The 27,431-nt window shown below is 43.0% G+C and overlaps 1 protein-coding gene and 1 long non-coding RNA gene across 2 annotated transcripts in view; one reads left to right on the top strand and one right to left on the bottom strand.

Annotated features, from left to right (window-relative positions):
- The window catches only part of SDK2 (sidekick cell adhesion molecule 2), an 839,306-nt gene that overhangs the window by 123,915 nt on the left and 687,960 nt on the right, over nt 1–27,431 (bottom strand). Inside the window, exons 10-14 of the mRNA XM_069750729.1 lie at nt 23,880–23,996; nt 16,914–17,081; nt 10,106–10,208; nt 4,192–4,368; nt 3,971–4,107 (exon numbers count right to left, since the gene is read on the bottom strand). Coding sequence (XP_069606830.1) covers nt 3,971–4,107; nt 4,192–4,368; nt 10,106–10,208; nt 16,914–17,081; nt 23,880–23,996 — 702 coding nt within the window. The remainder of the gene's footprint in view (nt 1–3,970; nt 4,108–4,191; nt 4,369–10,105; nt 10,209–16,913; nt 17,082–23,879; nt 23,997–27,431) is intronic.
- LOC138664227 (uncharacterized) overlaps nt 1–27,431 on the top strand; it is a 194,607-nt gene that overhangs the window by 1,848 nt on the left and 165,328 nt on the right. The window lies entirely within an intron of this gene.

Raw genomic sequence — 27,431 nt, forward strand, 5'->3', positions numbered from 1 at the left:
ACTATAATACTGCCCCTATGTACAAGAATATAACTACTATAATACTGCTCCTCTGTACAAGAATATAACCACTATAATACTGCTCCTATGTACAAGAATATAACTACTATAATACTGCCCCCTATGTTTGAGAGCCGCTGCTCTTTCGTTTGCCACATTAACGACGTTGCTAATCCCTGTCTTTGATTCCCGTTACCCGAGGCCATGATCTCTTGTTCTACAATAACTAAAAGTAAGTTTGTGTTGAGGTTTTTATTTAACGTCTCACGCCTCTTCAAAGCTGTGTCCCCCTCCCCACCTGCCATTTCTCCTCTAAGCTATAAGCAGCGAGATCTAGGAGCCTTTCCTCTCGTGCTTTGTTACGTGGGTATGGCAGTAGTAAGCTCCACGGAAGGACTTTGTGCTATCAGCTTCATAAGCCATTTTCTCCCGCTGAGAAATATATACATGCAAGCGACAACATTAACACTACAGTCGTGAGAGGTATTATCACGCTCTTGTCTTGCAGGGGGCATCCCAATGACACAAGGAAAACATGTTGCCTTTTTTTTGTGCTTTTTCTCATTTTGCCATGATGATGTACAGAGGAAGATAAATGTGGTCTATCGTCTATGGAAATCAGAGAATGGTCTGCTCTAGGGGTTCGGTCCTTTGGGGTGTAGGATGGGATATAAGATCTGCATATGATATGCGCAGGCAGGCGAAAGAGATGCTAAATCTCTCTGAAGGCACCTCATAAATATGGAATTCAACTCGCAAGGCAGAGAGACGCCTGCAAATAAGACAGGGCTTGGGTTAACCCAATCCTGGTCACTCGGAGACACACTGTCATGCTCTCCTATTGTCGTTGGGGTACCCTCTTCTTCATGGACTATCGTGGATTATTAGCTTATTGCTAAAATGGCGCATGCGTGCAGTTTTATTTGGCGCCATTGTTTTGCAACACCCCCTGCCACAGTTGATTTGAATTTTTCTCATTTCGAGCACTTGCAACCTTCAGCCGAAATTGACTCTAAAAATGCCGAGCTTGCAAGATACAGGTCCGCGCCTGATCCACAAATATGGTCATGAATATTAATGCAGCGAACCACCTGGATTTTCGAAGATGGATTAGTATGGCAGCTGAAGGGTTAGTGTTATGATCTAGTTTGTTATTCCGCTCTGTGTCTTGATGCTAAGCCATCTATCTACAGGACGTGCTTATCTGCACAATACAATGTTACGGGGAGCTGTGTCGTTCATACCAAGTAAGTTGGTGTGCCGTAAAAAAAAAAAGGAAAAATTCAATTTACAGGGAAAAGAAAGTGGGTGCGGGATAAAGCGCGAGCGGTGGCTTTAAAGATGCAGTTTGCAGCAAAACAAATAATAAGATTAAGGGGAACGGATGCTAAGGTTTTAGTGAAAAGATGACCTGTGACCCTCCTTGGCGAATTGCTACAAGCTGCGCAGGATGGATCTCGCTCTGCTGTTTTACACCAGAGAGCCATGACTCGCTAGTAAAAAAAATACGAGTGTGAAGAGGATGCTGTTATTTAGAACTGATGGTGGAATCATTCTGTATTTTAATACATTCCTCTACCTTTATGTGATCTGTAAATTACTTTGTGATTTATGGGAGAGCAATTACTGGTCGTGGAAGAGAAGAATATCATCTTCTCCAATCTGATCGGAGACCTCGGTGTGAAAAATATATGACAGGGCTCCTTAGGAAACTGCAAAACTTAACTAACAAGTATAGGTTGTCACCTATGTGAGTAATCCCTATTGTGCATAAGTAAGATCAAAGTGGAAATAGACAGGCACTGAAATACTGAAGAACCTCATGAATACCTTACTGGTGCTTTACGCCCCACCTACAATCTACAGTGGGGCAAAAAAGTATTTAGTCAGTCAGCAATAGTGCAAGTTCCACCACTTAAAAAGATGAGAGGCGTCTGTAATTTACATCATAGGTAGACCTCAACTATGGGAGACAAACTGAGATAAAAAAAATCCAGAAAATCACATTGTCTGTTTTTTTAACATTTTATTTGCATATTATGGTGGAAAATAAGTATTTGGTCAGAAACAAAATTTCATCTCAATACTTTGTAATATATCCTTTGTTGGCAATGACAGAGGTCAAACGTTTTCTGTAAGTCTTCACAAGGTTGCCACACACTGTTGTTGGTATGTTGGCCCATTCCTCCATGCAGATCTCCTCTAGAGCAGTGATGTTTTTGGCTTTTCGCTTGGCAACACGGACTTTCAACTCCCTCCAAAGGTTTTTTATAGGGTTGAGATCTGGAGACTGGCTAGGCCACTCCAGGACCTTGAAATGCTTCTTACGAAGCCACTCCTTCGTTGCCCTGGCGGTGTGCTTTGGATCATTGTCATGTTGAAAGACCCATCCACGTTTCATCTTCAATGCCCTTGCTGATGGAAGGAGGTTTGCACTCAAAATCTCACGATACATGGCCCCATTCATTCTTTCATGTACCCGGATCAGTCGTCCTGGCCCCTTTGCAGAGATACAGCCCCAAAGCATGATGTTTCCACCACCATGCTTTAAAGTAGGTATGGTGTTTGATGGATGCAACTCAGTATTCTTTTTCCTCCAAACACGACAAGTTGTGTTTCTACCAAACAGTTCCAGTTTGGTTTCATCAGACCATAGGACATTCTCCCAAAACTCCTCTGGATCATCCAAATGCTCTCTAGCAAACTTCAGACGGGCCCGGACATGTACTGGCTTAAGCAGTGGGACACGTCTGGCACTGCAGGATCTGAGTCCATGGCGGCGTAGTGTGTTACTTATGGTAGGCCTTGTTACATTGGTCCCAGCTCTCTGCAGTTCATTCACTAGGTCCCCCCGCGTGGTTCTGGGATTTTTGCTCACCGTTCTTGTGATCATTCTGACCCCACGGGGTTGGATTTTGCCTGGAGCCCCAGATCGAGAGAGATTATCAGTGGTCTTGTATGTCTTCCATTTTCTAATTATTGCTCCCACTGTTGATTTCTTCACTCCAAGCTGGTTGGCTATTGCAGATTCAGTCTTCCCAGACTGATGCAGGCCTACAATTTTGTTTCTGGTGTCCTTTGACAGCTCTTTGGTCTTCACCATAGTGGAGTTTGGAGTCAGACTGTTTGAGGGTGTGCACAGGTGTCTTTTTATACTGATAACAAGTTTAAACAGGTGCCATTACTACAGGTAATGAGTGGAGGAAAGAGGAGACTCTTAAAGAAGAAGTTACAGGTCTGTGAGAGCCAGAAATCTTGATTGTTTGTTTCTGACCAAATACTTATTTTCCACCATAATATGCAAAAAAAATGATAAAAAAACAGACAATGTGATTTTCTGGATTTTTTTTTCTCAGTTTGTCTCCCATAGTTGAGGTCTACCTATGATGTAAATTACAGACGCCTCTCATCTTTTTAAGTGGTGGAACTTGCACTATTGCTGACTGACTAAATACTTTTTTGCCCCACTGTAAGTCTAACATTATCCATAATCTTGACCTCCCATTTTCATTTTCAGGACTTTTCTAGTGCTGCACCAGTTTTCTAGAATGCGCTATCCTAGGCAATCAGATTAATTCTGACCATGCGCAAACTTAAGAGTGCCCTAAAAGACTTCATTTTTAGGTGACCAGTGTCATTCCCAAATCAGTCTCCTTTCCTTATAATTTTTAATGGGAATACATGCATTAATGCATCAAGAGTATTTTGAAGCCCCTCTTTCCCCTGCAATGACTGCCAGGCATGTTCTGGAAGCAGCAGTGAAACCTCAGAAAAAAATTTATGCACAAAGAAAGCAACTTTTGAACTTTTCTACACCCCTTTGCACCATCTGGTATTTAGGCAATGCAAGGTGGAGGGGTTTCACATATTCGAATGTAGCACCAAGTTCTAGTTTTTGACCATGGCGCATCACTTAATAGAGACTAGTTGCAGCACCCAAGACCATTTTTTGCAAGTCAAAAGAACTTACTATTTTCAGAAACCTCCAGAATGTATCTGATCAGGGGACTGTTGCCATCGAAGGGTCTTGCCCACGTTAGATTTATGGATCGTGACTCAACAGTGCTTAGCAATGCCACAGGGTTCTCGGGAGCGTGAGGGAGTTGTCTGGTAAGAAACAAATGTCCGTCTTGTTAGTCTTGACCCCAAATCTTATCATTTCGATCATAAGCTACTGGTCTGTGTCCATACCTGACTCGTAGGTGGGCGCTTTTAGAATCGTTGCCCCCCACCGACAAGACGCGGCAGGTATATGTCCCGATATCTCCTGACCAAGTCTGGGAGATGTGTAAAGTGCCGTTCTTGTCCATACGCATTCTTGGCAAATTGTCTATGCTCAAAGGAGCACCATCCTTCTCCCACACGTACCTTGGACAAAAGAAAAGGAGATGTAGAAGACATGATCAATGCCGAATGAAGGCTCGTTATATTACCCCTCCATCTTAAACATTGGAGAAGCTCTAAGAGGATTCCCTTTTGACCTAAATAATGGTTGTAATTGGTAATAATTGGGCCCAATAACTTTCTCCTTGTCCCCAGGGCGGTAAATACCAATCAATACTTGTAATAACACATCATCGTAAGAAATAAAAGAAGAAAGATCCTGATAAATGTAGGTTGTTCATCTTCATCTGCTTATCCTATTCACTGGTGGGTAACAACTAAAAAATTTGGACCTCGTTTCATCTGAGTTTGGCTGGGCCAATCAGTCTACTGATATGTTAATAATAGGGTATGAGAGGGCATATCGGCCATTCAGGGGTCTGGGAACAGATACATAGTTTGGGGACTTTGAGCACAATATGAGGATATTGTCTTTATTTTCCATCATTCTCTCGCCTATGTTCAAGCTGGTCCATCTACATACTGATAGCAGGTCCTATTTATAGAGCGTGCCGCACATATTGTGCACATCTCGACACAACGGGGGTCCCTGTCATTAGATTTCCAGATGGGCTCTTTATACTGTAGATCATTTCTACACTTGCCGGATAACTGATGGAGCGTCTCTTTAAAAATAGTCCAAGTCTGTAATCTGCAAATAACAATGCTGTAAGGTGATTATAGAAAACCAATAACCCACTAGGGGGTATTTAAACACAGGGGCATTCTGCATTTTTGTAAAAATATAGGAAAGACTGGTCATAAAAATAAAAAAACACACCAGAATGCAAGAAATACCCCCGCACCTTATACTTCAGACCATAATGCTGTGCAACAGAACTCCAGATTGAGCCCCTGTCCCACCACCCCGCTGCTTTGGATGGTAAAAATGCCATTTTTATTGTTGCCCTATATTGAGGACCTCCAATCAGCACATGGAGTGGGGAACAGAAGGTCCTCCACTGACATTTAGCATTAGAAGTTCTGATCACGCAATATAAATGTAACATTTCGGCAAAAGTCCAATTTAAGGGTACCTGCCCATGGGATGTTTCTTCCCCCGCCCTCAATGGGGTTTACTCATTTCAAAAAATCCCAGTTCCTGTGTGCAGTTTGTTTAACAAAAAAAAAAGTTCTTTACTCACGCTTCCCAGGTCCCACGCTGATGCCCCATCACTGCCCCCGATGTCACATTGACAGTCCTGCAACCAATCAGCGGCTCTGCCAATATACAGTTAGGGCCAGAAATATTTGGACAGTGACACAATTTTCGCGAGTTGGGCTCTGCATGCCACCACATTGGATTTGAAATGAAACCTCTACAACAGAATTCAAGTGCAGATTGTAACGTTTAATTTGAAGGGTTGAACAAAAATATCTGATAGAAAATGTAGGAATTGTACACATTTCTTTACAAACACTCCACATTTTAGGAGGTCAAAAGTAATTGGACAAATAAACATAACCCAAACAAAATATTTTTATTTTCAATATTTTGTTGCAAATCCTTTGGAGGCAATCACTGACTTAAGTCTGGAACCCATGGACATCACCAAACGCTGGGTTTCCTCCTTCTTAATGCTTTGCCAGGCCTTTACAGCCGCAGCCTTCAGGTCTTGCTTGTTTGTGGGTCTTTCCGTCTTAAGTCTGGATTTGAGCAAGTGAAATGCATGCTCAATTGGGTTTAGATCTGGAGATTGACTTGGCCATTGCAGAATGTTCCACTTTTTGGCACTCATGAACTCCTGGGTAGCTTTGGCTGTATGCTTGGGGTCATTGTCCATCTGTACTATGAAGCGCCGTCCAATCAACTTTGCAGCATTTGGCTGAATCTGGGCTGAAAGTATATCCCGGTACACTTCAGAATTCATCCGGCTACTCTTGTCTGCTCTTATGTCATCAATAAACACAAGTGACCCAGTGCCATTGAAAGCCATGCATGCCCATGCCATCACGTTGCCTCCACCATGTTTTACAGAGGATGTGGTGTGCCTTGGATCATGTGCCGTTCCCTTTCTTCTCCAAACTTTTTTCTTCCCATCATTCTGGTACAGGTTGATCTTTGTCTCATCTGTCCATAGAATACTTTTCCAGAACTGAGCTTGCTTCTTGAGGTGTTTTTCTGCAAATTTAACTCTGGCCTGTCTATTTTTGGTATTGATGAATGGTTTGCATCTAGATGTGAACCCTTTGTATTTACTGTCATGGAGTCTTCTCTTTACTGTTGACTTAGAGACATATACACCTACTTCACTGAGAGTGTTCTGGACTTCAGTTGATGTTGTGAACGGGTTCTTCTTCACCAAATTAAGTATGCGGCGATCATCCACCACTGTTGTCATCCGTGGACGCCCAGGCCTTTTTGAGTTCCCAAGCTCACCAGTCAATTCCTTTTTTCTCAGAATGTACCCAACTGTTGATTTTGCTACTCCAAGCATGTCTGCTATCTCTCTGATGGATTTTTTCTTTTTTTTCAGCCTCAGGATGTTCTGCTTCACCTCAATTGAGAGTTCCTTTGACCGCATGTTGTCTGCTCACAGCAACAGCTTCCAAATGCAAAACCACACACCTGGAATCCACCCCTGACCTTTTAACTACTTCATTGATTACAGGTTAACGAGGGAGACGCCTTCAGAGTTAATTGCAGCCCTTAGAGTCCATTGTCCAATTACGTTTGGTCCCTTGAAAAAGAGGACGCTATGCATTACAGAGCTATGATTCCTAAACCCTTTCTCCGATTTGGATGTGGAAACTATCATATTGCAGCTGGGAGTGTGCACTTTCAGCCCATATTATATATATATAATTGTATTTCTGAACATGTTTTTGTAAACAGCTAAAATAACAAAACTTGTGTCACTGTCCAAATATTTCTGGCCCTAACTGTAGATGGAAAACCGTGCTCAGAGCCACTGAGCTCATTGATTGGCTGCAGCGATGACGTGACATCAGCAGACACTGGGAGCTGAGGCAGAGACCTGGGGAAGGTGAGAAAAGCATTTTTTCATAACAAACTGGAACCGGATGAAAGGGGTTTTCTGAAACAGCACAACCCCTTTAAAGGGAGTGTCCAGTCCAAGCAGTGCAACAGCCACTCAATGGCTCTGCCCATGTTGACAGATCACCCTGCTGAGAGGCACTGAGCTCACTGATTGGCTGTAGCACTGTTGATCTGACGTCAGTGCTGCAGCCAGTAAAAGACACCAGGAGCTGTGGCAGAGACTCAACATCGGACCCAGGAAGGGTGAGTAAAGCATATATATTTTTTTACACAGGCTGCAAACGGGGGACAGGAGTTTTCTGAAAGGGGACAACCCCTTTAAAAGGGAAAGTCCGGTCTCAACAAAAGCTTTACTGGCTGCATGATTGGCTTAAAAGTAACAAAATGGGGCGTATTCACCTGCTGTCTTGCCTATAGATCCAGAACAGACCACCAGAAGGGATGATGTCCCATTTCTCAGGCACCTGATGCCCGTCATTGGCTAATGACATGCCAAAGAGATCAAAAAATGAGACACCATTGCATCTGGTCATTGGTTATGGTTCTTATAGGGGTAGCCGTAGGTTATTATGCCCAACATCATTATTTTTCGACCCTCCATGCTGCCTATAAACTTTTAATGGATAACCCCTTCAATTTTTCCTGCAAATCTGTATGTATGTGGCGCAAGAGAATTCAACTGGATGGCTCCTGAGAATGAAGGCACCACATTGCTTAGATAAGAACCATGCTGGAGCCTTTTGTTGATTTAGCGATGGGATTTGGGCATTTAATAGCTAGATGGCGACTTCATTGGGAAAACATCAGGGGCACCACAACAACTTAATTTTCAGATGTCAGAAACTTTGTTTTGTTGGACTTCCCCTTTAAGATGAATTCAGTGGTGAATAAGTTGATTTACCAACTTAACACCAACCCCCACCGCTGTCCCAAAATGACCGGAGAGAAGTTTCTGCTTGAAATGATACATATGCTGTAGACGGGAGAATTAATATCACCCGATAAAATATTCACCGCGGATGAAGTTAAGTAAGATTAATTTTTTAACTCCTATTAAATTTTTCACCGAGTTCACCGTGGGCTCTCTCTCCCCTCCCCCCGCTGTTCGGAACCAATTAGTAATGTTTAATTTTCCCTCATTATTTATGGGTGAGGTATAGAGAGAAATGAGATTGTGTTAATTAGGCATGGGTCCTCTTGAGCTCCGGCCCGGCGCAAGGTTGGGTGACCCCTTTATTATGCCTTATTATAACAAAATAGACTTAGGGATTAAAGGAAAGTGTAATATGCGGAGCATGCCGGGCGATCACGTAGGGTCTGCAGAATTTCCTTGTCGGTGGTGGGAAGAAGGTTGAATGTGCAGAAGGACGAATCTAAAGCTAAAGGAAGGCAAGAGGCTTAGTATATTTGATTATTGTCCAACCATAGAAATGCAGGACTATCTCAGATCCCAGGACAAGACAGAAGAGTTGTCTGTATAAGAGATGGTTCCCATGTTGGCACTCTTGATAGCAAAAGCTTCTCAAGAGTCATATTCCATGTCTTACCTTGGATGGCAGGAAATTATGAACTGGGCATGGGAGTGTGGAGAACTAGGCAATGAACCACAGGACTACTCAATGGAAGACTACACCAGCGATAAACTAACTTTAAAGAAATTGTCCATATTTAGGAATTTTTTTTGGGGGGGGGGGGGGGGCGTGAAAAATTAATTTTGCAATTGAGCATCATTAAAAATTTTGCACTGTTTGCTTTTAAAGACTTTTTGTTTCCACATTCAACCTTGATGTTGTCTGTGGTCATAAATCAGCCGAGAGGAGCTCAGAAAAAGACAGATAAAAAAGTTACAAACTCTCCTTTTTTTAGACCATTAGAATGAGCTTACCAATAGATTCTCAGTGAACTCATTTTGCAGCCAGCAAAGGGTGCAACATTTTCCTAATGAAACTCAATTGTAATAAAAGTTTTTTTTAGCCCCATATAAATGCACGTAAGTAAAAAAAAAAGATTGTCCATAAAGATGAATAACCTCTTCAAAGGACCAAAGGGCGGAGGCATCTTTGGTTGGTTACCATGACTAAAGGTGGCCGCATATATTAGATAACCACCTGAGCAACTAATGTGTACACAGGCATTAGTGGATTTGGACATTTGTCATCTAATGTGTATGGGGGCCCTTAGGACAAACTTTTCTCTTCTGTGCCTCTGATACCCTCACCAACATGAACATCCAAAGGTTTAGAATTTATTCTCTAATAATCCACAAACTCCACTAGTCATCTAGATCCTAATGGTGACTACACACCAGAATCGGTTCAAGACTATCCGAGATGTAAGGCCACCTTCAGATGCCCGTGAAACAGCAGATGAGTATGTGAATTATTAGGTTACTAGATAGTAAACACCCCATAAATCTTAGATGGCTGTCAGCTGAACAATGGACATGCCGAATCATTAACTTCCCCAACAATCAACTGTCGGGGGAGCCCATACACAATAGACTATTGGCCAAACTAGTCCATATTGGTGGCTTCAGTTGACATAAATCTAAGTTTTTGGATGGCCATTGGGGTGAGGTCAGAAGTATTATCGCAGAGAAGAGATCGTCTTCATCCAAAAAAATTGTGGAGATCCAAAAAGAGAGGCTGTGTCTGCTAGTCTGTAATCAGTTGGCGCTTTCGAAACAAACGTAAATAATGCCCTATGAACATTGCGCCTTACCTGATGGCAACACTCGAGTCATGTGAAACACTGCATGACATTGACGCTTTGGTGCCCTTGATAACGCTCTGGTCTGTTGGAGGATTGGTGATTCGGGTCCGAGCTGTGGGGACACAGAGAATTAGCGTTAACCGATTGTCCATATTGTCTTTGTACAGTTTCCATTCCTGTCGATTATTATTTATTGCTTTTGACTCAGATCTTCTAGTAGCATTTTATATCCATGTTCGCGTGCTTACTAAATCTTGGCAACAAGCTTTTTGTAATATGTTCTTTACCTTCCTGCACCAAGGATTTAAGACAGAAGATTACACAAGCTCTTTACTGAGGTCGATACTTCCGCAGCCGACATAAAGCATTTGCTTTGCTTATCATCTTCAACGTAAGTTGCCTGGATATTTATATTATTGGTTCGCTATGGGTGTCATCCCTCCTGAACTTAATTACAAAATTATGACCCTTTCATATAAAATTTCCCAAATTTGACTTTGTACGAGGATGTCCTTCATGGCACAACATGCAAATTGAATATCTTTATGCTCAACCCATTTTTGTTTTTCTGACATGGCAAGGTTACTAGCTGCATTGACAAGCTGGTGTATGACATCTCAACATGGTCTTTTGAAATGGAGCTGAAAAGACAGGTTTGATGGTCCTCGAACTCCCCCTGGTCTGTAGTGTTACAGGGAAGATAAAGTCACAGGACGAGCTAATTTCACTCCTGTCATAGTAGACAATGGGGAGCGATCAGCTGAAGGATCATGATTGTGAAAGGCAAAGAGAAGACAAAGGGGCTCAAAGCAAAGCACGTTGTATGAACGCCCAAGAAGCAGATTCCCAGCATCTCATTTAATCCAGCTCTCTGTTCCAGCGAGGGCAGATAAAAGGAATATCTACTAGGTCTGTGCAGTTTGTCACCTCTACAAGTCACCGAAAACTCCAAGAACTGTATATTCTTTGAAGAACCTCTTACAAGTAAAAGTCTGGCCATAAAGAGCCTTCATTTAGGCACAAATCTCGGGTAAAGGGTAACCCAGGACTGTTTATTAATCCATTTTTGTTTCTTTCTAAAAGGACCAACTCAGGTGATCCAAGAATTATTTATTTAAAGAGGGCCTGTCACCTGGTCAAAGTGGCCAGTTTTTATCTTATGTTATCCTCGCTGCTCCTCTGAGTATTCAATTTTTTTTATTATTATATATGGTTCCAGAGATATGGGCCTTTTTATTTAGTGCTGATATTTATGGTTTTTACTAAGGAGGTGTGGTTCACAGGGCAATTATGCAAAGCAATCTAAAGACACACCCCAGAGGATCATGTGAGCCATGCCCCCTTAAAAACCAGCACTAAATAAAAAGGCCCAGATCTCCTGAACCGTAACAAGGATTTAAAAAAATATAAAAAATGGAATACTCAGTGTTGAAACAGGAATAAAATAATAGCAAGGACTGGTCACTTTTGATCTGGTGACAAGTCCTCTTTAAAGGGGCAGAACTGTTTGAAATTATAGCTTTTATGCAAATTTTGCAAGGCTGATGCTTTGAAAAGATTAGATGCCCAATTATTGATCTGTTACTGGTTGGTTGTCAGACCCAAGCAATGCCACACCTGAAGTCCTGTTTTTAAGGGGGTTATCATAGCACGGAATATACAGATACGCTTCTCGATTTCCTCAGCACCAAGAGCGGTGACCTCCTGACCAACTCCTCACTCTATCATTGTACACACGTCCCTGCCACTAACTTAGGACAATTGACATCTTATGTAATTGATCTTTGGGGAGGGACTGGCTCTCTTTATGGGCACTTGCTGAGTATGGAGACTATTTGAAAAGCTTTATGGGAAAACATGCAAATTAGTTATGTTGCCAAATTAAAGGAAACTCGCAAGTGTCAAATACTAGAGGTCGCTAGAAGTCAATGTTCGAGCCTTGCAATATGGCCAGGGACAAACGCCAAGCCAGGAACTCATCTACAGGCAGCTGTTTTGGCTTGTTAGCCATATTCTGCGCTAAGTGGATGAGGGGCAATTTTCTTCACTATCATTACACTATATGATTGTATTCTCCTTTTAAAGATTGCATTTTTCAAGCCGTAGCACTGAGCGTTTATTGAGCTGAGTTGGCAAACTTCATTTTGACAGCAGGTTGTGGTTTTCCATAGGACGAGTTGTAAACCTGCAGCATTGTCTGAAGTGTAAATCATCATGAGGTCCTACATTATTTCTTGCTGGAGCAATAGCAATTTATATCCAATTCTGTACTTTTTGGTAGCACGGGATTACATGCTCACTCATTGCAGATGCCACATTTAATCTGAGAGGCGATGACCACTGCAGTATACATGTAGTCCCTCCGTATGGCTCGAATCTGTCTGAGCCAATTCCTCCTTTATGGATAGGGGTCCTGCTAACACATGCATTCATACATTAGTGCTTGATTCACTTAATTCTTAAGATCATCAGGGGTCACGGAGGTAGGACCCCCAATGATCATGAAGTAATGGCATAATGTACAGGAAAGATATATATCTTGGTTCTGTGTTGGCCAGTAGATAGAAAAATATTTAGAATTGAGAGTCCTCAGTGGTTGATACCTTTTAAGGGCTAACTGAAAAGATGGTAACAAATTGCAAGCTTTCGAGACTACGCAGGTCCGTTCATCAGGCATAGACTAATACAAATTCTGAAAAAACATATTTATGCACAATACAGACAAGGGTGGTGCAATAGTCACGATGAATGTTAGGGCTAACGGAACGCACCGAGTAAATATAGAGGTTTTATTATAATAGATGCGTTCGCAGCCCGGGGTCCACCGTGCAGGAGAACCTGCTGCTAGTAAACGGTGGACCTATATGGCGGTATGAGCTAACTCTGTTACTTTACAGAGTAGCCGTGAACTCAAAGCACTGCGCCCTGTTTGACTTTCACAGTGGCACAGGCTAACTACCCAACTGAGAGCAGTCAGTGGTCATGCATGCATACAAAAACTCCTCGCCGGAGGTGCCAGCATTCTAGGGACTTATTTCAGCCAGGTCCCTGAATACATTCACACAAAATCTCCTTGCCGGAGGTGCCAGCATTCTAGGGGCTTATTTCAGCCGGGTCCCTGAACATAAACTCACATGACCACACTGGCGCAAAGCACATAATATAGAACGATCCTATTGCATGGCCGTGCGGCCATGCGAGCCTTAAATAGTTGCAGCATGTACAGGACCTTCCTAGAAGGACCAGTGAGAGGCTGCCACAGAGCGTGAGCACCTACAGGACCTTCCTGAAGGACCAATGGCTTTAGCTGCAGTATCTGATCATGTGACCCTTGATCTCCACTGAGAGATCTTACTCTGGGCATGCTCAGAACGAAAAAAGCAAGACTTAGTCCCAGAAGCGTCTGCTCGCCGCTGCCCAGCACTGACTTCAATGGCAGAAGCAGGAAAAGCAGCAGTAACTCTTTGTACAGAGTCAGACTGAGCGAGACGCTGGGACTGACGTCTCCGCTGAGCAGGCTCCACTGCGGCAGGAGAAGAATGGGAGACCGCAGCGGAGATGGCGGGAACTCGACCCCTAACAATGAACACATCAGACTATATGAAGACAACTTATAGACACACGCTACTACAAAAAATTGGAGTCGGATCCTACACAGGACTATTACAAGGAACTAAACAAGATGGTATCTTGTCTGCCTGACGAATCCACAAACCGATGACCTGATACCAGAAAGTCCAAGAATAGGGACATTCTACATGCTTCCCAAAATCCACAAAACTGGAAATCCAGGAAGACTATTTATTTCATGTGTGGGCATCCTTACTGAGCAGGTATCTGGATGGGTAGAGGGTATTCTTAAACCACTGGTAAAGGATACACCTAGCTACATTCAGGACACAACTGACCTATTGAATAAACTATCAGCAATAGGTCCTCTACCAGAAGGAACCATCCTGGCCACCATGGATGTGGAATCTTTGTACTCCAATATCCCACACCAGGATGGATTAAATGCATGCAAATTCTTCGTGGAAAACACAGTGATTGATGCTGATTCTGTGGTGAAACTTATAAAATTCATCCTTACCCACAATTACTTTGAATTTGACAACAAGATATATCTACAGGAGATTGGCACAGCAATTTAAAGTAAAATTTGCAGTATGCAAATCTTTTCATGGCCAAGCTTGAAAGCGACTTTTTGTCCTCATGTCCCATCAGGCCTCTGGTGTACTACCGCTACATTGATGACATTTTAATCATCTGGACGGAGTCTGAGCCACAGCTAAAAACGTTCCATGAACAGTTTAATCAATTTCATCCCACCAGCAACTTAACACTCAACTACTCCAGCACTGAAATTATCTTTTTTTACACCAACATTAAGCTGCAGAACAATGAAATAGAGACATCCCTGTATCAGAAGCCAATTGACCGTCCAACATTCCTTAAATGGGACAGTTTCCATCCAAAACACATAAAAAACTCTATTGTCTACAGTCAAGCCATCAGATACAATCGTATATGTTCCAACCCAATGGATAGGGATGAACACCTTGGTTGCCTCAGAAAGACCTTTTTGAATCAGGGCTACCATCCAAGAACAATTGAAAACCAGATCACAAGAGCCACCAGAATATCAAGGAATCACCTGCTACATTACAAAGCTAAAGAAGAAAATAACCGGGTGCCTCTAGTAGTTACCTACAATCCAAATCTGGAGGTGCTAAAGGGAGCTGCATGGAAATTACAACCTTTACTACAAAAATATGCCCGCTTACAATCCATTTTTCCAGACCCCCCACTACTGAGTTTTAGGCAGCCCCCATATCTAAGAAGTATCATTGTCAGAAGCTCCCTGTCCTCTCCAACAGCTGCAGGAACCTTTCTTTGCAACCAGAAAAATTGTAAAACCTGTCCACTTATAATGACTACGGACAAGATAAAGACCCCCAACTCACATCAGAACTACAAGATCCCAGGTACTTTCAGCTGCATCACATCTAATGTGGTGTACCTAATTATTTGTACCAAATGTCCAACTGGGTGTCTGGATGTAGGGGAGACAGGGCAAAAGCTTAGAACAAGAATCAATTCTCATCGCCACACAATAAGAGAAAAAAGAATGGATCTACCTGTGGCAATACTTTTTTGTCTCCCTGATCACAGCACCATGGACATGAAATTACTTGTATTAAAAGGTAACTTCAAATCTCAGAGAGACAGAAGAGTCTGGGAGTATAAACTCATGACGACCTTTGACACACTGACAGTGCAGGGATGAATGTGTAGCATCGATTTATGTCTTTTTACATCAATTAAGGAATTTGCTTCTCAGACTCTGTGGGGTCATCATAACACATAACCTGTCAGGAACACCGTACTGCACTTGCTAACTGAGCCAGTGCGCGTGTTCTGAGAAAAACAACTGTGCCCATAGATACCTGTGGATCGGGGCAGCAGCGGTGAAGATGCATGCTTCAGACAAACAGGACCTGAAGCATGTGACTTCTGGGGGTGTGGCCTAACTCCAGAGAGCTAGGAGGTGAAGGAAAACTCCTAGAAGAATAACTACGAGTCATAGTTACCAAGTTGTATAGACAGAACGGATAGTCAGAACGTAGCCAAGGGATCACACACAGAGAGGGCAGAGCAGTGCAAGAGAAGCAGGCAGAGGGTAGTCAGGGCGTAGCCAAGAGGTCGTACACAGAAAGGGCAGCGCAGTACAAAAGGGGCAGGCAAAACTCGTAACAGGGACACAGCCAAATCAGAACCAGACAGACGAAATGTAGCACAGGCACAACGCACAGGCGCAACAGGGTCAGACACACTCAGTCAAGGGTCAGAGTATAAGCGATAAGGAATGGACCCACAATGAGGCTATAAGAAGCCTCCCAGAATCCCAGAGTGAGGCCATCCAGATTAACCCTAGACCTACCTTTTCCCACAAGCTAGGCAAACCATGACATAACCAGACCCGTTCAGAGGACCATAAAACATTCACACTCGTTCCAATATTTATGGACATAAACATTTTAGCACTCTCACATAATGGTAGTTCTGCTTCACGTCACCTGTCTTATCTATGGCATTTTTTCTGGGCTGTATTGTGCATAAATATGTGTTTTTTCAGAATTTGTATTAGTCTATGCCTGATGAAGGGACCTGCAGAGTCTCGAAAGCTTACAATTTGTTACCGTCTTTTCAGTTAGCCATTAAAAGGTATAAACCACTGAGGACTCTCAATTCTAAATATTTTTCTGGCATAATGTAGCGATGGGAATAAAGTTTCTTGGTCATGTTTTATTGTGAAAACTGAAACCCTCTTTCCTAAATTCATCGTTTCTTACGTTAAGCTCAAACATAGGGCGTAACGAACCTGATGATGATGCCATTCATTCATAGCTTTGTGAAAACAGGCCATTAAGTGACATCCTGCCCTTTGGGGAAGCCGTCACAAGGATTATTACACCCTGGGTTTTCCTGAGCTAAAAAAAACTCTTTAACATTACCAAAAGGTATTCTTAGCCATAAAACATATCCAGCCATTGTGTAGCCAAGTGTCATTTTCATCGCTTCATAGAGTGACCTCCAAGCGGAATTGAAATATTGAGGGCGCTTGGGAACATAACGGCCCTGGTACTAAGCTGCATGAAAAACCTTTTATCCCTAATGACTATAATAAACAACATCAACTCCTACGGCTGCTAAAACAGAGAAGAACTGTAAAAAAACAATATGTGTTAGTGGAAGAAGTAGCGGCACTATTTATTTCCTTAGATAGGACGATACGAGGAGAAGGCGCTTCTCTTACCCCAGACGATAACATCAGCGGAGGCTTCATCTGCACCACGAGAATTGGTAGCGGTGCAGGTGTATGTGCCCACATCTGATATATGTGCCGGGCTTATGAGTAGACTTCCAGACTCCAGAAGGGTGAAACGTGGCAGCTGGACCGACCCGCTGGCCAAGACCTTGTCAGCTGCCGATAAAGGAGAGAGACAAATTAGGGACAATTGGTAAAATGGAGATTTCTATTTTCACCTTACGTGGAAACCTTCTGAACATTGCAGATTTAGGTTTGGCTCGAGTCAATATACTGCATGTACACTTTGGATCTTATTCAATTTAAGGGTGTGCTTAGAGAATATCCAATTTGTGGCCCCTCTAATAACCTGGACAACAGAGCCCAAATTTGGACTCCAAGTACAATGGCATTGGTGTAGAGTAGGTCATCTTCTTTCTCCCATTCCCACGGAGAGGGCCGCCTGCCTAAGGATGCTGATGTATTAGGCTGTAGCAACTTGTTGGCCTACAGGATGGAAAGTGGCGGTCTACACAGGATACAACTATACCAGCTTCATGTTGCCGCAGATAAAGGAGATCTGGGGCACCCGTCCAAACGTCCGGGGCATGTCCCCTGCTACATTCTTTGTATCCTTTTGAACTTTTGCACCCTTCGTGATTTTGCGGCCAGTGCAACCACCATCATCCCTGGCATACTCAGCCACCATACAATGGCCAATTTCACATTATCGACAAATTATCCATCGACACCAATTTTACATACAGTGGGGAAAAAAGTATTTAGTCAGCCACCAATTGTGCAAGTTCTCCCACTTAAAAAGATGAGAAAGACCTGTAATTGACATCATAGGTAGACCACAACTATGAGAGTCAAAATGAGAAAACAAATCCAGAAAATCACCTTGTCTGATTTGGCAAGATTTATTTTGCAAATTATGGTGGAAAATAAGTATTTGGTCATTATCAAAAGTTCATCTCAATATTTTGTTATATATCCTTTGTTGGCAATGACAGTTGTCAAACGTTTTCTGCAACGTTGTAACGTTTTCACAGAACTTGCACAATTGCTGGCTGACTAAATACTTTTTTCCCCACTGTACATACGTTTCCATGGCCTAAATTATAATGAATTTTTCAGGCTGTGCCAGGACATGCCACTTCAGCTAAGTTGTGCCCACTTTTCAAAAAGTTGGAAGAGTAGGCATAAAAAAAGACATTTGCAACATTTTTGTGCAATTACCGTACATAGGACACTAATAATTGTGCACCAATTTCACACTGGCAAAACTGTGTTGTTTCAGAGCCATAGCTTTTTTTGCAGCATGTTTTTTTGGTGGGGCTTTTAAACGCTATGAATTTTCATGCATTTTTTAGAAGTCTGTTTCATATACGGTACTTTAAAGGGTTATTCCCATCTTCACAAATGGATATTGTCGGATAGCACTTGTACATACAACCAGTTTTGCAATTTATTGCTTATTAAAATCTTCATTCGCTTTTGAAATATTAACAATTTTCTTTTGTTTTCAGCTCGTTGCCTTGGAGCCCAACCACTACTGCTAGACAGAAGAACATGTGCAGTGCTTACATGCACTTTTCTATTGAGTTTGTAATTGTAAGCACTGTTTTGAAGCTGGCCAGGATCACTGGAGGATCACTGTTACCTCCTAATTCTGGATAGCTTCAGCACTGTGCTTACAAGCTAGACAGCAGTGGTGGTTGGACTCCAGAAAGGAAAGTGTTAATATCTCAAGAACAGTTGCAAATTTTAATAAGCAGTAAGTTGCAGAATTGCTTATTTTTACAAGAACTGTCCAACACTATCCATCGATGAGGATGGGAAAAAGCCTTTCCACGCATACATAAATTAAAAAAGCCTATTTACTTAATATTTATTTTTTGCTATAGGGAAGCCTATGTGGAAAAGCTTGAAAAAAGCCACACCTAGAACTTACTGCATTTGGAGAAAAATTTAAAGACCCAAGAAATGCATCAAACTGTGAAAGAAGGCCACAAAAGAGCTCAGCTTGCACTACGTCTGATATTTGCTAATTAGCTTCAAGCTAACACAGCAAAAAGCTGCGTGAGAAATGCTGCAAAAATATTCATGTGAAAAACCATCCTTATGGGGCATCTGTGTGGCAAGCACAATGTCATATCAACATCTGTGTCTTACCCCAGGTACTTTCAGGCCAGTAAGAAAATTTAGTGCACGTATATCTTCATTGTGTCATGAGGGCTCACCGAGGGTGCCAATCAGAGAGGATCGAACTTAATCAATTGAAACTGAATTATCCAAAACACAATTTTTTTTTGTCTTGCTCCACACAAATTCAGCAATATGGCATCCAGCTGCGGCTCCCATTTAGCTAAACCATAAAGGGCCAGCAAAAGGTTAAAAAAAACACCTCAAAACTTAATACTCAACTCATTGCTTGCCTGTTCCACCGCTCACCTGTTCCGGTCTTCGGAACCTGTTCTTTTTTTACTTTACCTGGTCATGTGGATCTTCTTCGGCCTGCTTTTCTCTATGCAGAGTCTTCCAGCACTATTGAAGCCTTTGTCGACACTCCAGGCTGTGCTGTCACGTCATGCACCCCAGAGAATGGAACTAGGCCTCTAGTACAATGGCACACAGTGATGTCAAAGGCCTAGTTGTTGGTGGAAGCCCCATCATAAAGTGAAGGAGACCGAAGAAGATGCGAGCAACGAGGGAAGGGGAAAAGTATAGGCGCTGAGGACCAAAAGATGAGCTTCATGAGTTGAGTATTAAATTTTTTTTTGCACCCTAGGTATATTATGCACCAGCATCTAAAGAGAACATGATATGGGTCATTCAATTTTCCTTGAATATCTTTGTTGGATATCAAATCTCCCTGTAAATATCTGCGTGATTTGGTGAATTCGAATCCTCGCAAATTCGATCGTCTCCTGTGTCGACCTGGCGTTAGACATCATTCTCAATCACAGCCACAGTGGCTGGCTGCTTTCATGGGGTCTACGTTTTTCCGACCAGTAACGTTAAAACTTAACCTTTAATAAATTTCTCAAACCCCAAAAAAGCAATTTTTCTATGTTCTTAATTTTATAGTCCGGTAAATGGGTCAAGATTCATCCATCCCAGCATTTCCCATCTTCCTGTGAAGGGTTACGTTTCTGCTAAATTGAAAAAGCCGAAAGATCCTCCAGTTTCTATGGCTTCCCATTAAAGAAAAACCTCCAGGTCATAAACCGCGTTGATATACAGAAAAGTTTAACCCTTCACCTTGTCTGCTCCTATTAACATACTTTTTTTTGCTGCTTTGTTTTCATGCATAAAACGGGTCGGACTATTACACGGGTTCACTGCTGGCGGAGAGGCCGCGGCTGGGTATATATCTTCCTCAGGGCTGAACGCAAACTGTGCATTGAAGAATATGGCTCTGTCATATATTATAAGGCAGTTCTGCTTTATTAACCTGTCTTGTGCCAGTTTTATTTGAGGAACAGAGGACTGGCACTGCTGTCGTCTGGATATGAAAGGCTCGGCATATGATTTATACACCGGCTGGGAGCGGAGGATCAGCTTATCATTCATACACAGGCGAGAGATGAGAAAGCTCTCCGTATAACTAACACACGCACAGTCTAGAGCGGAGGAACTCTGCAAATCATTGTACACCATGGAGGGAGACGGTGAATATCACTATCCATCGGCTCCACACGTAGCTACAGTCAGATAGGGGATATGAGGAGACTTTATGTATCCGAGTGTGCTGAGCCGGGAGACCGGTAAATTATTCAGGATGACTTTATTTTCAGACGGATCTCGTCGACGAGGAACTCTTTATCGAGTTTGCAGCCTGTTGACGGACAGATTGTCTGCACCCCTTAAAAGCTTTAGCGGAGTGATGTGTTTTTTTTCGGCATCAAAGACAAAGCAACAAACTCTTCTGGCGCCCACGCATGAGCGTCTTTACTTTCTGGTAACATAACTACAGCTATATAACTCAGTAAGTGCCAGCAGATCGCAAGGAATCTTAAAAAAATAAGTTGGGAGCAAAACGTTCTCTTGCAGAGATTTACTTGACACTTCAGTCATTAGTTTGGTACTTGACGATATTCTAGCGATAGGTTAGTGGCTCTGTAAAAAATAGTTTTAATATTTTATTTTTATCAATTAACAAAATCTAAAGTAAATGAAAAAAGGAGAAATCTAAATCACATTGATGTTTGGTGACCGCCCTTTCCTTCATCAGTTCTTCTAGGTACTTGTACACAGTTTTTGAAGGAACTCAGCAGGGAGGTTGTTCCAAACATCTTGGAGAACAAACCACATATCTTCTATGGATGTTGCTTGTACAAATCCTTCTGTCTCTTCATGTGACCCCAGACAGCGTGGAGATGTGAGTTCACAGATCAGGGCTCTGTTGGGACCATATAAACACCTCCAAGACTCCTTCCTACAGTACTATATATGTGCAGAAACATTTTGCCTCAATGTAATATACCCATAACAAAAAATTGCATGAATTTGGATTATACAATGGGCCGATGTTTTTGGACCTCCACAAACAGAACCTCATTTACTTCTCTGGTGGGAAGCCTTTCCTCATGGCACAATCTGTGGTACGGTGTATTATTTAGGTGCTGTACATCGCTATCATGTGTGCACTCTCCACTCCATGCACACTTTTAAAGGCCCCCATATACATTAGATAGTAGTCAGCCTCGAGCTCCTGTGTTCTCCATGAGAGAGTCCCTGCCGGACCTCTCCAGGGAGAACAAAAGGATCGGCCACTGAAATCCTGCAGACTGGATCCTTCTCTCCCTCCACATCATCTATCAGACAAAAGTCAGGAGTTCCCCCTGCTTGAGATGGTGAAAATGAATTTGTTCGACCTGGTCCAGCATCAAGTTGGTAATCTGTGGCTGCTGGATTGGAGAACTGTGAACCGCCTCTTACCTGACGGCATCTCTGGCTCTTCTTTTGATTAGCTAGCCTGGCGCAATGACCAGCGTGGTTTATCAAAAAAAGAACTGCTGATGCCCTCATCATCTCCCGCCACGACTACTGTAACCTCCTGCTCTGTGGCCTCCCCTCTAACACTCTTTCACCCCTCCAATCTATTCTAAACTCTGCTGCCCGACTAATCTGCCTGTCCCCCCGCTATTCCCCGGACTCTCCCCTCTGCCAATCCCTGCACTGGCTCCCCATCACCCAGAGACTCCAGTACAAAAGCCTAACCATGACATACAAAGCCATCCACAACCTGTCTCCTCCATACATCTGTGACCTCGTCTCCCGGTACTTTCCTGCACGCAACCTCCGATCCTCACAAGATCTCCTTCTCTACTCCCCTCTTATCTCCTCTTCCCACAATCGCATACAAGATTTCTCTCGTGCATCTCCCCTACTCTGGAACTCTCTACCACAACATATCAGACTCTCGCCTACCATCGAAACCTTCAAAAAGAACCTGAAGACCTACCTCTTCCGACAAGCCTACAACCTGCAGTAACCACCGACTGACCAAACCGCTGCACGACCAGCTCTACCCTCACCTACCGTATCCTCACCCATCCCTTGTAGATTGTGAGCCTTCGCGGGCAGGGTCCTCTCTCCTCCTGTACCAGTTGTGACTTGTATTGTTCAAGATTATTGTTCTTGTTTTTATTATGTATACCCCTCCTCACAGGGCCGGCTCCAGGTTTTTGTGGGCCCCGGGCGAAAGAGTCTCAGTGGGCCCCCCCTTTAACACATACCATGATTCATAATCGCATATAAACACAGCCATGTAGTATATAACACAGCCGACGTAGTATATAGCAGCCCAGCCCACGTAGTATATAGCAGCCCATGTAGTATATAGCAGCCAACGTAGTATATAGCAGCCCACGTAGCATATAGCAGCCCATGTAGTATATAGCACAGCCCACGTAGTATATACAGCCCATGTAGTATAAAACACAGCCCAGCCAGTATATAAGAGCCCATACCTTGTCCTCCCAGGCAGGCTCTGCATCCCCCCCGCAATCCTTTGTTCCAGCCAGGTGGCAGATGCTGCACACTTCCTGCTTGGGGACGCTCGGCTCATTCTCTGGGCACTGGACGGTCGGAAGTCACTCTGCTCTGCGTATCCATGGCGATGGATTGTGGGCGGCCCTCCAGCAGCTGCAAAAAGTCCTAGAGCTCCGTGCTGCCTCCTCTCTTCAATCGTGCACCTCGGACCGCAGATGCCTGACTCAGGGGCCGCATGCGGGCAGCCTGCCCCTAACGCCAGCCCTGAATGGGCCCCCCTGTCTCGCCAGGGCCCCGGCATTTGCCCGGGTACGCCTGGTGCTGACGCCGGCCCTGCCTCCTCACATGTAAAGCGCCATGGAATAAATGGCGCTATAATAATAAATAATAATAATAATAATAATAATTCTCAGGCATCCAATCTGACTGCCACTGATTACTGACTTGGCTGCTGGACAGGGTCTTGCAAACTGATTGGTACCAACTCTACGCGCTAAACATTAGACTGCCAGCTGATATTGGTGGCTTTGGTTGACTTTTGTCTTATATGTAGACCTTCATCCAGCACTGGTTTCAAGTTCAGTCATGGCTTCATCACATTGGTGCATGCGCTAAACACCCATTTATTCGGGCAGATTGTGCCCATAAGAATTATTGATTGACTACATACAAGTTGATCAGAGCTTGTTTAAAGGACCGTTCTCAAGGGCCAATACATACTGTTTGGGGGCAGACCATTGATTAGAATCATCCATCTGTTTCTGGGATATGGTTGGCGGCACATCTGATGTTTACACAGAGCGATGTGTTGCCGACAGCAGTGATTTTCATGCTGCCATAAAAGATCCCATCAGCTGAAAAATGAACACTGTGCTCTTTTTGTCAAATTATTGGCAGCATATGTACAGGGACCGATGAGCGAGAATAAGCCTTTTTATGAGCGCTAGATCTCCAAAAGACTTTAAACTTTACCTTTTTGCCAAGTAATAGCAGGTCGGGGAGCTCCAGAGGTCTCACACTGCATCACCAGTGCGGTGCCATCTATTACTGTACTGTCCAGGGGACCCTTTGTGATGTTGGGAGCAATACCTTTAAGATACAAAAAATATAAGTTATTTTAGATCAGGTGTCAAAATTTTAATTGGTGGACAAAAGCTTCAGAGAGAATGGAAGGAGCAGAGAAGGCACTGATATTGCCTAGTCTGATTTATGAATGTATTTTATAAAGATAGTGTAAAGTATATTTTATAAGATAAGTTTAAAGATAGCATTGAGGTAAACACTGGATTTTCAAACAGTAAGGAGGCAGAGATGGATAAATGTGTCCATCATTCAATATAATCACTTTTTACGGTATTCATGCTAACATGCAGGAGAAGAGGGCCTCTGTACAAGAACAATATATGGGCCCTTTACACTTTATACAGTGGGGGAAATAAGTATTTAATCCCTTGGTGATTTTGTAAGTTTGCCCACTGACAAAGACATGAACAGTCTATAATTGTAAGGGTTGGTTAATTTTAACATTGAGAGATAGAATATCAAAAATAAAATCAAGAAAATCACATTGTATAAATTATATAATTTTTTTGCATTTTGCAGTGAGAAATAAGTATTTGATCCCTCTGGCAAACAAGACTTAATACTTGGTGGCAAAACCCTTGTTGGCAAGCACAGCAGTCAGACGTTTTTTGTGGTTGATGATGAGGTTTGCACACATGTCAGGAGGAATTTTGGTCCACTCCTCATTAAGATTTTGAGACGGTCACTTGGCAACTCGGAGCTTCAACTCCCTCCATAAGTTTTCTATAGGATTAATTTCTGGAGACTGGCTATTCCACTCCATGACCTTAATGTGCTTCTTTTTGAGCGACTCCTTTGTTGCCTTGGCTGTATGTTTTGGTCATTATCTTGCTGGAAGACCCGGCCACAACCCATTTTTAATGTCCTGGCTGAGGGAAGGAGGTTGTCACTCAGGATTTTTCAGTACATGGCCCCATCCATTCTCCCATTGATGCAGTGAAGTAGTCTTGTGCAGTTAGCAGAGAAACACCCCCAAAACATAATGTTTCCACCTCCATGCTTGACAGTTGGGACGGTGTTCTTTGGGTCATATGCAGCATTTCTCTTCCTCCAAACACGGTAAGTTAAGTTAATGCCAAATACCTAAATTTTTGTCTCATCTGACCACAGCACCTTCTCCCAATCACTCACACAATCATACAGGTGTTCATTGGTAAACTTCAGATGGGCCTGTAGATGTGCCTTCTTGATCAGGGGGCCTTGCGGGCACTGCAGGATTTTAAACCTTTATGGCGTAATGTGTTACCAATGGTTTTCTTGGTGACTGTGGTTCCAGATGCCTTGAGATCATTAACAAGTTCCCCGTGTAGTTTTAGGCTGATCTCTCACCTTCCTCATGATCAAGGATACCCTACGAGGTGAAATCTTGCATGGTGCCCCAGATCGATGTCGATTGACAGTCATTTTGACAGTTGTCTCCTTCTCACCCAGTGTCTTACTTATAGTTTTGTAGCCCATTCCAGCTTTGTGCAGGTCTATGACCTTGTCTCTAACATCCTTATAAAGCTCTTTGGTCTTGCCCATGTTGTAGAGGTTAGAGTCTGACTGATTAATTGAGTCTGTGGACAGGAGTCTTTTATAAAGGTGACTATGTAAGACAACTGTCTTTAATGCAGGTAACGAGTTGATTAGGAGCATCCAACTGGTCTGTAGGAGCCAGAACTCTTTATGGTTGGTAGGGGATCAAATACTTATTTCTCACTGCAAAATGCAAATAAATGTATACAATGTGATTTTCTGGATTTTATTTTTGATATTCTATCTCTCAATATTAAAATTAACCTATCCTTAAAATTATAGACTGTTCATGTCTTTGTCAGTGGGCAAACTTACAAAATCAGCAAGGTACCAAATACTTATTTTCCCCACTGTAATTCCCGAGAGCTGCCAGCTTTCAGTTATAAATGTGTGTCCAGAGCAATTACAGTCATCACTCACACCACTCACAGTAGTGGCTCTAAGCACATCCCGACTCTGATGGACACCCGATTCTGTACTGATGGACTGCAGAGCCGACGGTCAGTCAGTGCCGGGGCTTGGATAGAGCTACTGCTGTGAGTGGTGACTGTAATTTTCCAGGCATGCCTCTATGACTGAAAGCCTCGGCGGATAAATAAAGGTAGTTTTTTCCCAGTTGTTGCTGTCATGATCCAGACCGGGTTTTGGGTCCTGTTTTCCCTTTTTCCTGGTCTGGTCATGTCAGGGGTTAATCTTTCTCAGCCGCAGTTTGGGTTCAGGTTGGCTATTAATCATCGCTGCTTCCTGCAGGTGATGTCAGTTATAGTTTTTGCCTACGGCTGCTGTAGCTGACTCTCATTGCTCTGATTTGTCCTGCTGGATTAGCTGCCTGAACCCATGTCTCTGTTTTCTCCTATTCCCATCTTGACTCAGTGTTTCCCTTTTCTGTGTTGACTGCCTGGTTTTGACTTGGCTTGTATTCTGACCTGCTTCTGTCTCTTGTCTTTGCCTTATCCGCTCCTGACCATTACTGATCTTCTCGGCTTTTCTCAGACTCTGAGTTAGTTTATTCCATTTGGTACCGTGCTACAGGTTGTTGCTGACCCAGCATGTTTGACTACTCTGCTGCCTCCTGGTGGTAGCCTCGCTACTGCACGGCAGGCCTGCTTTGTCTAGGTGCAGCCCTCCTTCCACTCTATTGCCATCTAGTGGAGCTTGCACCTACAGTCATGGCCAAAAGTATTGACACCCCTGCAATTTTGTCAGATAATACTCATTTTCTTCCTGAAAATGATTGCAAACACAAATTATTTGGTATTATTATCTTCATTAATTTGTCTTAAATTAAAAAACACAAAAAGAATTGTCCTAAAGCCAAATTGGATATAATTCCACACCAAACATAAAAAGGGGGTGGACAAAAGTATTGGCACTGTTCGAAAAATCATGTGATGCTTCTCTAATTTGTTTAATTAACAGCACTTGTAACTTACATGTGGCACCTAACAGGTGTTGGCAATAACTAAATCACACTTGCAGCCAGTTGACATGGATTAAAGTTGACTCAACCTCTGTCCTGTGTCCTTGTGTGTACCACATTGAGCATGGAGAAAAGAAAGAAGACCAAAGAATCTGTCTGAGGACTTGAGAAACCAAATTGTGAGGAAGCATGAGCAATCTCAAGGCTGCAAGTTCATCTCCAAAGACCTGAATGTTCCTGTGTCTACCGTGCGCAGTGTCATCAAGAAGTTTAAAGCCCATGGCACTGTGGCTAACCTCCCTAGATATGGACGAAAAAGAAAAATTGACAAGAGATTTCAATGCAAGATTGTGCGGATGTTGGATAAAGAACCTCGACTAACATCCAAACAAGTTCAAGCTGCCCTGCAGTCCAAGGGTACAACAGTGTCAACCCGTACTATCCGTCGGCAACTGAATGAAAAGAGACTGTATGGTAGGAGACCCAGGGAGACCCCACTTCTT

Source organism: Ranitomeya imitator, chromosome 2, assembly GCF_032444005.1.
Source record: "Ranitomeya imitator isolate aRanImi1 chromosome 2, aRanImi1.pri, whole genome shotgun sequence".
NCBI classification, from domain to species: domain Eukaryota; kingdom Metazoa; phylum Chordata; class Amphibia; order Anura; family Dendrobatidae; genus Ranitomeya; species Ranitomeya imitator.